This window comes from Chlorocebus sabaeus, chromosome 2 (genome assembly GCF_047675955.1).
Source record: "Chlorocebus sabaeus isolate Y175 chromosome 2, mChlSab1.0.hap1, whole genome shotgun sequence".
NCBI lineage: Eukaryota > Metazoa > Chordata > Mammalia > Primates > Cercopithecidae > Chlorocebus > Chlorocebus sabaeus.
In genome coordinates, this window is record NC_132905.1 from 64,380,458 (window position 1) to 64,392,516 (window position 12,059).

The 12,059-nt window shown below is 49.7% G+C and overlaps 1 protein-coding gene across 1 annotated transcript; it reads left to right on the top strand.

Annotated features, from left to right (window-relative positions):
* The first annotated feature begins 2,215 nt into the window (after nt 1-2,215).
* Nucleotides 2,216-9,628, top strand: APMAP (adipocyte plasma membrane associated protein). The gene is made up of 4 exons (XM_037994001.2): nt 2,216-2,416; nt 2,949-3,083; nt 3,526-3,718; nt 8,548-9,628. The coding sequence occupies exons 1-4, from the start codon at nt 2,292-2,294 to the stop codon at nt 8,755-8,757; spliced, it is 663 nt and encodes a 220-aa protein (XP_037849929.2). The 5' UTR covers nt 2,216-2,291; the 3' UTR covers nt 8,758-9,628.
* The last annotated feature ends 2,431 nt before the right edge of the window (nt 9,629-12,059 follow it).

A 12,059-nucleotide genomic window follows, 5' to 3' on the forward strand; every position in this document is an offset into this window, starting at 1 on the left:
ATAAATGTGTGTTCAATGAATTGTTGAAAAAGGGGAAACAGCAAGGGTCAGAGCACAGTGCCCAATCGCATGCCCCTTCCCCAGCTTCCTCGGGGCGAGCCAGCCAGCAGGGAGTGGGAATGCGTCTCTCCCTTGTACAAGGAGTTTGCAGGTCCATTGGCCAAGCTGTGCTTTCGATTTTCAGATCTCCTCCATCTGCCAAATGGGGCTGGACTGGCCAGTCTCCAAGGGTTCTCCCAGCTCTGATGTTCTGGGATCCCACGTGCAAATGTTCATTTCTTTGACAGGGCTGCTCTCTTTCCCAAGGGCAGGAGAGCTGTTCTGGCATGACACCAGTATCCTGCTGTAAAGGTGAACAGTGTGTTCTCAGGGCTCAGTGCCTGCGGGCAGAAAGCCGGCTCCCACCCACCATTGCCTCTCCATTCAGCACACATGCTGGCCTCTCACCACGCCCCCCACCCCCGTCCCTGGCTCCTTTCCTGGCTCCTTCCCTTGCCCTCTCACTCAGTCTTTCAGAAGGTCCAACTGGACAGCTCCGAGGGTCTCTGGAAGATGGGTGCTCCCCTGGAGAGGTGGTGACCTTGGCTCGGGCCAGGCTCCAGCCACTTCCTCCTTCATCTCTTCTCCCCTCTTCCATCTTGACTGTTCACTCCCATCCCTTCCTCACCATGGAGTGTTTCAAAGGGAGGAAGTTCCATTATCAAATCCTGGAATGGGTGCTTGTAGGCGGTAGTAGTACTGGTTATAGCTGTGTTTCTCAAAGTGTGGTTCTTCTGAGAGCTCATTAAAAATGCGAATTTCCAGGTCCCACCCCAGACCTCCTGAACCGGAAACTCTTAATGATGCCCAGACATCTGTGGTTATCAACCCCCCTGGCTGAGTCAGATGCCTGCTCATGTGTGAGAGCTCATAGTCTTGTACAGCGTGTTGTATGGGAAAGGATGGATGAGATACTTGGATACTGAGGACAGCACAGGTAGAATCTGGGACCAGCTACCAATCCCCGTCTGTTTGTTTTTCTAGAAACCCGAGATGATGAGCCTGTGTGTGGGAGACCCCTGGGTATCCGTGCAGGGCCCAATGGGACTCTCTTTGTGGCTGATGCATACAAGGGACTATTTGAAGTAAATCCCTGGAAATGTATGTGATAATGTATTGTTTCCTTCTATGATGATTTTAGATCTTTTAAACAGTATATGTATGTATAGACTTAATAGGATTTGTTAACAACAGTCTGCTAAAGACTCTGATATTTCTTATTCACTGAACAGTACTGAAAGCATCGCCTGCAAAAGTCAGCTAGTTTTAAACACCAGAAAACTCCCTACCCATGATTGCATTTGGTCCATACCCTAATTTCCTCCAAGCATTTATATTTTAGCCACAGGGTCTCAAAAGGTCTTACTGTGAGGAAGTTAGACCTCTTTCTGTCTTGATTTTTCTGTGTGTCTCTCTGCATCTTGTCTATTTGTTTTCTCTCTTTTTCTTCTCTGTGGCCCTCCCCTTTGTCTCTGCCTTTCTGTTTTCTCTTGTAGTTCCTCCTCTTCTTTCCCCTGACTGCTCATGAGTCCCCTTGACCAGACTGTAATATGTGCTGTGTGTCTCAGTGGAGGTTCCTGCTGGGAAGGAGTCTATTGTCTTGTGCAGTGCATGGGGGCCCGAATGTAGGCCCTGCAGCCCAGCTGCTTGGGGCTGCTCCACTCTGCTGGCCACCAGCTGTGACTGCAGGTCCCTTGACTGCTCTGTGCGCAGCTTCCTCATCAAATTGGGGTCATAGTAGCCCTGCCCGTGGGATTGTTGTGAAGGTTTAAAGGCGGTCACACCTCAAGAGTGCTTAGCACTCAGTCCATGTTCTTTCTATTATTTTTCAGAACTTATACTACTGCTTTTTTTTTTCTAAAAGCAGATGAGTAGACTATGTCATATTTTTCTCAAATAGAACTACAGCCTGCCTAACACTTGCAATATATGTTATCAAGTCAGTTGACCTTCTAGGTCAATTACCTAGAAGAAAGAATTCCTCATCTTTATAGAAAAGATTCTGCCTTTAATGAAGTTAGTCTAAAAAAAAATCATTTAATACCTAATACTGTTTTTACTATAAGAAGGAATGAATCTTCTGACATATGACATGGAGAAGTTTCAGTTTTTCTTTTTAAATCAGGCTGGTTAATATTTTGAAATTATTGAAAAGAAAGTTCCTAGTTCAAGTCAATCTTTTTCTTTCTTTTTAAACTTCAGGTGAAGTAAAACTGCTGCTGTCCTCCGAGACACCCATTGAGGGGAAGAAAATGTCCTTTGTGAATGATCTTACGGTCACTCAGGATGGGAGGAAGATTTATTTCACTGATTCTAGCAGCAAATGGCAAAGACGAGACTACCTGCTTCTGGTGATGGAGGGCACAGATGACGGGCGGTGAGGCCTTGCTCCAGGTCTCCCATTTGTTGAGTTCACCAGCCAGGCCAGCTGCTTCAGCAGAGCCTGTTACTTCTAGGGACCAAGGGAGTGTTTCCAGCATCATATTTCAGCTTCTAGTACAGGACCTTAGTGGCTTCTGGAGGCAGGTGATGGATGTCACAGAATGAAACAAGGTGCTTTCGTTTTCTCTGGGGAAATAAAACAGGCCAGTCCGTCTGAGGGTGCAAGTCTAGGCAGTCAGGAGAAACCCTGGAGGCAGGCCGGGGCTTTGAGTTGCCTCTCTGGGGGAGACTCCTGTCCGGCTCCCAGGTCAGCAAGAGAACTTGGGATTCTCTGGAGGGGACACTGGATCCGCTCTGGATGGGGAAGGGCCCCCAGGGGCCAGCCTTGAATCAAGTTTGAGCAGGGGACCCAGGGCCTGTTGTTTCAGGTTGAGGTGGAGTCACCTTCTGCAGGCCCATGCCCTGAAGGCCCAGAGTGGGAGCCAGGGATTCCCCCGGCATAACCCTCTGCTTTTGGTGTTCCACAGCCTGCTGGAGTACGATACTGTGACCAGGGAAGTAAAAGTTTTACTGGACCAGCTGCGGTTCCCGAATGGAGTCCAGCTGTCTCCTGCAGAAGACTTTGTCCTGGTGGCAGAAACGACCATGGCCAGGATACGAAGGTGTGTGTGGGATTAGCTGAGCCGTCAGTTGCTGGCCAGAGCGCATCATGGCGGGGTAGAGTGGGCATGGAAATGGGATCGACAGAAATCAGAGGCAGCAGTGCACCTTCTGCATGGCATGTTAAAGAAAATTCAAGGGTGCACTTTTCTTTCTCCCATTGCGAGTCGTAGTCTGGGAGTGTCTTAAGGCCAGCTGGTGCAGCCCGGGCCCCATTCCCCTGCTGGCAGGGCCTTGGTCATCCCCCGACTTGCTTCCCCTCTATTCATGCTGGGCCCTGTGCACAAAGGTTTCTTCTCAGCAGCTGTGCCTTTGTTCATGATGGACATAGTTAGAGCACTTTCCATATATATAGTTGGACCAAGACCAGTTTGGTGCTTGGCTAAAATTTTTATCTTAAATTGAGGGGCTATGGCTCACTGTCTGCTTGGGTGAATTTTTCAGAGTCTATGTTTCTGGCCTGATGAAGGGCGGGGCTGATCTGTTTGTGGAGAACATGCCTGGATTTCCAGACAACATCCGGCCCAGCAGCTTTGGGGGGTACTGGGTCGGCATGTCAACCATCCGCCCTAACCCTGGGTTTTCCATGCTGGATTTCTTATCTGAGAGACCCTGGATCAAAAGGATGATTTTTAAGGTAACTATAAAAACTGTTACTCCAAGAAAGAAAATGGAAGTGAATGGAATCATGTTTTTTTGACCCTTATAGCTTAAAAATCTAATTCTGCTTGTAGTATTTGGCTCTGAATGACACTTAGAAACACATTTTATTCTTCATCCTGAAATGCAGATTTAAACATTTGGACCCTTTGGTTCTTCTGGTTTCCCTGTTTCTGCGTGTTTTGATTGCCACCCTCACCATCATGGCTCTGGGCATCCGCCTGCCTGTCAGTCTCGCTCCTCCATCTGCCATGGCTGTGCCAGGCCTTCTCTGCTCTCCGCCCTCCTCTCTGCCTCCTCAGGGAAAGAGTCGGAAGGTGCCCCTTCCTCCCCTCCCTGCAGGTGTGGCCACCCCTGTAACCCAGTCACTACAGCTGCCGTCGCGCCTGCTGTCTGCTGCCTTCTTGCAGCCTCACTGCCAGGCACCCTTCTCTATGGAGTTCTGCCCTTTGACCTCCTACCACACCCAAATCTTTCCCTTTAAAAAAAAAAAGTCACCCACCCCCACCAATGGCCAGCCATAGCCCCTTCAACACAACAGCCCCTTCAACACAACAGCCCCTTCAACCCAACAGCCCCTTCAACCCAGCCTTTAAAGCTTACCGTTTTCCCAGTGGCTTCCATGAAGCACCCCACAGCACCCCACATCATAACTCAGCACGTTTACACTGTGGAGGGGTCACTTGCTGACATGGGCGCTTGTGTAATATAGAGATCTGCTTTTCCAGCAAGCTCCATTTCACAGGCTGAATAGGTATTTGAAGTTGATACTGAATATTTGAACTGATATGGAAATACTAGCTTACGGTCCTGGGGCTGACAGGCAGCAGTTGCTGAGTCCTACTGCTGGGCTGTGTGCCTGGACCCCTCCTGGGGGCTGCGTGCACATTCTCAGACTGGCTCACGGTCTTCAGTGATGTGAGTTCTGTGGGTTGCTGTGTGAGAAGTCCTAATCTGTTGAGAAATCTGTCCTTCTCTTTGCCTTATTGGCTCCAGAGATATCATCTGTTCCTGCTGGCACCTAGGGGGAGGCAGAATAGCAGGTGGGCTAGCACAGGGGTTTTGGAGGCTGCCAGACCAGCTGTGGGACCTTGGGCCAGAGACTTGGACTCTCTGCCTCAGGTACTCTGTCTGTAAAGTGGAAAGAATAATAGCACCTCATCAGGTGCTGGGAACGTTTAGTGAGAATCCGCACATAGCGCTCTTAGCTTAGGGTAGTGTTAGTGGTGGTTGTTTGTGTCTCTTCCCCTGAATAGAATATGCATACCATCAGAGCAGGTGTTTTTCTGCGTAGTTCATTTGTCATCCTCCACATCTGCAACAGTGCCTGGCACATGTAGGCGTGAGGACGTACGGTTGATTGAGGGCATGGTTAGGGAGGGGACTGCAAGCATGAGGGAACACGGAATCTTCCTGCAGCTGGGTGAGGAGGGGTGAGAGGGAGAACCACAGCCCCATGGACTTGGAAAGAAGGTTCAGTTTTATTCAAAATGTAATCCAAGTCATTGAAGATTTTTTTGTTTTTTGTTTTTGAGACAGAGTCTCGCTCTGTCACTCAGGCTGGTGTGTAGTGGCACAATCTCGGCTCACAGCAGTCTCTGCCTCCTGGGCTCAAGTGATTCTCCTGCCTCAGCCTCCTGAGTAGCTGAGACTACAGGCATGCACCACTACGCTCGGCTAATTTTTATATTTTTAGTATAGACGAGTTTTCACCGTGTTGGCCAGGCTGGTCTCGAATGCCTGACCTTGAGTAATCCACCCACCTCGGCCTCCCAAAGTGCTGGGATTACAACCGGGAGTCACCATGCCCAGCCTGATTTTTTTTTTTTTTTTTTTTTTTTTTTAATTTTGAGACAGTATCAAAGCTGTGGAAACAGAGGGTACAAGGGATTTTTTTTCCCAGCACTGTTTTCGAGTTAGCTGCTGGCCTGATGTCCTCTCACTCATTGCAGATGCCTGAGCGTGTGTTTGGCACATTCTCCTCATTACCACCGGTCGAAACCAGGAGATGCCCACAGCTCCCCTGTGACTGTCTGGTCTGCAGGCCCCATTCAGATTTTGCCAGTTGTCCCGCTGTTGTCCTTTATAACAAAGGATCCAACCCAGGATCAGAAGTGGTGTTTAGCTGTCAGCTCTGTTTCATCTCCTTCAGTCTGGGCATATTCAGCCCATTTTTGTTTGAAGTTTTGGCCTTGATCCTTTGGAAGTGTACAGGTCAGCTGTGTCCCAGAATGTCCCTCCAGTAGGGTTTTTCATGTTGAGATTCTGGTCTCGTATCGCTGGCAGTAGTGGTACAGCCGTGAAGCTATGCTCATCTTGATGAGGCTGTCATGAGGGCACAGTATCAGTTTGCTCTGTTGGGGTGGGGCAACTTTGGCCACCTGATTCAGGCGAGGAATGCCAGGTGTCTCCACCTTGACGTGGTTCTTTCGTGTTTAATTACTGAGTCGCTCGCAGAGAGATAGTTTCTGTAAGTGATCATCAGTGCCATCTTATGGTTTCCCATGTTCTTAATGGTGATTATGTTACAGTCATCATTGATAATGATATTCAAATTACCCATCTGTGGCCAGGAGGAGCCCCTTCAGTGTGGCTTCTGGGCCTTTGGGCATGTCCTGTTGTCTTGGGCTAGCTCCTCACTTTCCAGCACATAAGTCGTTCCAGGTTCCTCTCATATTGTCCCTGCTCCAGCTCTGCAATTGGCCATTTCTCCCAGGAGCCCTGGTTGCCTGTGGAGGAGATCTGGGTGCTAAGTGTACTCGCGCCTTGGGTGTCGCTGCTCCCAGGTCCCCAAGGGACAGCGCTGGGAGTACAAGCACATGATACGTACTCACACATGCCTGCATGCGTAGACATCACACACACACCGCTCATGCTTATGCCTGCATCTGTCATCTGTAAATTGAAAACCATGACAACACCACCGACTGATCCAAGTTTTCTCCCCTTATTTCTCCCCCTATTTGTACCTCTCTAACAGTGAGAAACCTGGATCCCATTGTCCTCCCTAGGTTTACCTGTTCAACCATTTTCTCTGTGTGTGACCAATCTGTAGCTGCTGTGCCCTGTCACATGGCCCCATCCAGGGCTGTAGCACCCCATGCTGGGCTGTCCCCTTCCTCCCTGACCGTGTACTGGAGGCTGCCTTTCCCCTCAAGGGCTGTGATCCCTGTACCACGCTGTCCCTGGGAGTACACCTCTTCACTTGCATGGGCTGTCACAGCCTGATCTGTGCCTCACTGTGGGGATACCTCCTCACCCCGTGTGGGCCCTGACAGCCTGTGCCAGGCCACCGCCTTGAAGGGACACCTCCTTACCCAAGCAGAGTGGGCTGGTCTGGGTCACCATGGTCTGCCATCCCCTGCACACGTGTACCCTGCTCAGCCCCATGCTCCTGATGGAGTTGTTTAGGAGGGGAGTGATGTAGTACAAAGAATGTTTTTAAAGAGAACTGCAGCTACTGAAAGGAGAACAGCTTGCAGCAGGTCTCAACTGGCTGTGGGAGCCTGTGTGGAAGCTGTCCCAGTGACTGGGGAGAGGTGGCAGGGCAAGGCCCAGGCCAGGGACACACACAACAGATGGCAAGACTGGTGGCTGGGCTTGTAGGGCACAGAGAGACCGGGATCAAGGGAGGGCTGGGGTCCTGGCCCTGTCTCCGGAGCTGGGGAGGCTGTCGAACTTGAAGTGCTATTAGAAAGTCCAGGCAGACATGGGTCCCAGACGGTGAGAGACAGCACTGGTGTTGGAAATGGAGATGGCAATTTGAGAGATTTCTGGGAAAGTGACCAGTTGTAATAGTAAGAGAAGATGAGATCTCTTAGGAAGAAGAAGAAGAGAGGAGAGCGGGAAGGATCCATGGCCGAACAGCAGGAGGTGGCATTTCGTGGGTAGTGGGAAGCCTTGGGAGTTTTTTGAGCTGTAATGCAGTTGATCTATCGCTGTTGAACCTAGCGTCTAGTCAACTTGTCTGTCTGCTTGAACATTTCCAGTGACTGGGAGACATTATTCGTTGGACACTTGTTTGGGTATTTCCGCTTGTATTAAATGCTAGAAATCTGTCTGTTAATTTCCATTCCTTGGTCTTAGGCAGAGGAGTGCTTTGTCATAATTTCCGACCAGGTGTCCTTCTGCTCTGCCAGAAATCATGCCTCTCGCCATCTGTTCTCTGCTTAAAACTCTTCAACAGTCCCATGTGACCACAGTCTAGGTCTAAGCTCTTTTGCCTCCGTCCCTGGAGGCATCCTTCAGGATCTACACACCCCGCTTTGATGAAAGCAATGGGATTTTGCTGTCTCTTTTGGAAGCCATGTTGTGTGGTCTGTGGATCTGCTCGCCTTTTTTTGAACATGAGCTGCTCTCAAATCTCCATCGTTTGCACCTTGCCTATTTGAAATGTTTTAAACCTAAACAGAAGACTTGTGTATTCCAGGGAAGCTGTGCTGGTTGTTGTCTGGTGGGTGGAGGTCATTCTGAGCCTTGGCTCCAGTGCTGTGACCGCCTTGGATGTGATGTGTCTCTCTGAGATCAGCCAGGCCGTCCAGAGATGTGCTCATGTTGCTGTCCTTGTGCTGGGGAGCCTCTTTGGCCTGATCTTCACAGGGACAGGGGTGGGGTGGGGTCTGCTTTGGGGCCCCTGGGGCTGGGAGTGGGAGCTGGGTTAGCTGTCCTGTGGGGCACTGCCCTGTGGGGCTGCCCTGTCTTGGAAAGGAGTCAGACCCTTCCTGGATGGTGGGGGCGGCGTGGTTGATCTGTGCACAGCATTCTTGGCCAGATAGTGAACTCTCCCTGCACTGTGCTTCCCTCTAGCTCTTTAGTCAGGAGACGGTGATGAAGTTTGTGCCGCGGTACAGCCTCGTCCTAGAACTCAGCGACAGCGGTGCCTTCCGGAGAAGCCTGCATGATCCCGACGGGCTGGTGGCTGCCTACGTCAGTGAGGTACACGAGCACGACGGGCACCTGTACCTGGGCTCTTTCAGGTCCCCCTTCCTCTGCAGACTCAGCCTCCAGGCTGTTTAGCCCTCCCAGATAGCTGCCCCTGCCATGTAAGCCAGGAGTCTTCACACTAAGGCACCAGGCCTGGTCCAGGAGGAGCTGTGGACACAGTCATGGTTCAAGTGTCCACATGTACTTGTCAGTCCCTGAGGGATGGTGGGCATGGCTGCTTCATCCCTTGAGGATGCCCGGGCACCATCTGGGCTCATCTTTCTGTTTAGAGGGAAGCATAACATATCTGCCACCGGGAAGATAAATTCATGTGAAGCAATTTTCTCTTAAACAAACAAACAAACAAAGTTTTCTAAGTACAATCATTCTCTAGGACTTGGGAAGCTCCTTGCACTTGGAACAGGGCTCAGGTGGGTGGAGCAGTAACACACTGCCCAGGAAGTTTGCTGCTGTGGCCCTGTCCTGCGGCCTCAGAGTCCTTCTTTACTATTCTTTAACGTGCGGTCATACCTTTATTGGGGTGGGAATGGAAGAGCAGAGGGAGCATGGCCCAAGGGTGTTGAGGCCAGCAGTGAGAGCTATGTAAGCCAAGACTTGGAACTGTGTTCTCAAGGGTTGTGTGGGACGTGGGCTCTCCATAGTGTGTAGGAAAAGCATGTTGACTAGCGGCTCAGAGAGGACTTTGCTGGGTTTCTTTCTGTGAATATCTCTGCACTGACCATGCTGGAATTGGATGCTTCTGCAATTAGGGACCTACTGCAGGGGTCTGTTTAGTAACGTCCTGTCTGTGACCTTTGTTGTTGACCTCTAGACCCCAAGATGTGAACAGTGCACATGTTAATGTCATCTTTGCTCATGTGTTATAAGCCCCAAGTTGCTGTATATTTTCACAAGTATGTCTACACACTGGTCATGATTTTGATAATAAATAATAATAAATTGACTTCTGCTGATTAACCTTTTTTGATGGTGTGGCCTGGGAGTTTCTTCTCTACTTTAATTAACAGTACTGAAGTTTAATTCCATCAGGTGTTGATGTAAGGATTGTCTTGGTGAGGATGATGTTTTAAGGCCAAGTAGTCCATCCAACTAGCTCAGGAAGGAAGCGGCGGGACCTCTCTCAGGCAGCCGTCTTCAGGGAGGGAGCAGGCAGCCTTAGGCCATCTGCTCTTGACGTTGACTCCTTGTGGTGTAAGTTGATATTACACTTCTCTCCTGTTTTCCAGCCTACGAAATGGGGCTGACATCTCCTTTCTTTCCTGGGTATTTGTGAGAGTAATAGAGATTGTGCCTCCAAAAAATGTTTGGAATAACTTCACAGAGACAGTATTTTAAATGGATACTAATAAAAGTTAGAAAGAAATCAGATAAATATGTAATGATACAGAAATTCAGAGAACTGATAACTGTGGTAACATCGGGACCATCTGTGTGCACTGGCTGGCCTTAGACTCCTGTGCCCTCCTCTCCCCTGAGTGGTGGCCAGGCCCTGTTGGGGAAGAGAGCCGGGAGTCTGGTGGTTAATTCCTCCCAGTACTGGTCAGGCCCCGTGTTGGGGGAAGAGAGTCAAGAGTCTGATGGTTAATTCCCCCAGCAGTGGCCAGGCCTCATGTTGGGGGAAGAGAGTCGGGAGTCTGATGGTTAATTCCCCCAGCGCTGGTCAGGCCTCATGTTGGGGGAAGAGAGTTGGGAGTCTGATGGTTAATTCTCCCTGGACTGGCCAGCCCTCATGTTGGGAGAAGAGAGTTGGGAGTCTGATGGTTAATCCTCCCAGCACTGGCCAGGCCTCATGTTGGGGGAAGAGAGTTGGGAGTCTGATGGTTAATCCTCCCAGCACTGGCCAGACCTCATGTTGGGGAAGAGAGTTGGGAGTCTGATGGTTAATCCTCCCAGCACTGGCCAGGCCTTGTTGGGGGAAGAGAGTTGGGATTCTGATGGTTAATTCTCCCAGCACTAGCCAGGCCTCATGTTGGGGGAAGAGAGTTGGGATTCTGATGGTTAATTCTCCCAGCGCTGGTCAGACCTCATGTTGGGGGAAGACAGTTGGGATTCTGATGGTTAATTCTCCCAGCACTGGTCAGGCCTCATGTTGGGGGAAGAGAGTTGGGAGTCTGATGGTTAATTCCAGCACTGGCCAGGCCTCATGTTGGGGGAAGAGAGTCAGGAGTCTGATGGTTAATTCCTCCCAGCGCTGGCCAGGCCTCATGTTGGGGGAAGGGAGTTGGGATTCTGATGGTTAATTCACCCAGCACTGGCCAGGCCTCATGTTGGGGGAAGAGAGTCAGGAGTCTGATGGTTAATTCCTCCCAGCACTGGTCAGGCCTCATGTTGGGGGAAGAGAGCTGGGAGTCTGATGGTTAATTCCTCCCAGCGCTGGCCAGGCCTCATGTTGGGGGAAGAGAGTTGGGAGTCTGATGGTTAATTCCTCCCAGCGCTGGCCAGGCCTCATGTTGGGGGAAGAGAGCTGGGAGTCTGATGGTTAATTCCTCCCAGCGCTGGCCAGGCCTCATGTTGGGGGAAGAGAGCTGGGAGTCTGATGGTTAATTCCTCCCAGCACTGGCCAGGCCTCATGTTGGGGGAAGAGAGTTGGGAGTCTGATGGTTAATTCTCCCAGCACTGGCCAGGCCTCATGTTGGGGAAGAGAGCCAGGGGTCTGATGGTTAATTGTGTGTCCCCCCTTCTCGAGGCTGGCTCCTGGGGGCAGCACCAGTAGGACAGAGGCAAAGATGGGATTCTGTCTAGTTGGTGTGACCCACATTGTGTCAGATGAACAACTCAAAATTTTTTATGTGACTCTGTAGGAAAGAAAATTAGTGGTCATTAGAAATACTTTTAGTAACAAATGATGTACCTTGTATGTCAAGTATGCAAAGAAAGTAAGATAATACCTAATCATTCTGTCATACAAACAATGTAAATGTACTGGGCTTATAGGTAGACTTCCCTTTTCAAATTGAGAACAGAGAGCTTTGCTTTCAGTGCGTAATTTTCACAAATATAAAGAAGCTGGCAAACTGTTATTCACAGTTTTCAGCAAAGGAGTCTTGATTTTGACTTAGCTGTTGATTTTCTGTCTCCAAGTGTCATTTCCTGTGTTTTATCTGGTAATTTGACATGGTGAGGTGTGAAATAGAGTCTTCTTATTAGGTTTAAATTTGTGATATGCTTTTGCTGTAAACATAAAAGGGATTCGTTCTAACGTGAATTACTAACATGCTCTTAATCGGGTAACTCGTCGTGTGCCTCTGTTATCCCTTACAGAAACTCCATCAAGATTCAGCTATTACATTTCATAGGACAGAGATCTCAGTTTGAGATTTTTATCGTCAGCTTACACTTGCAGAGTGGTCTGTAGTTCTGAAAGTTGTTCACAT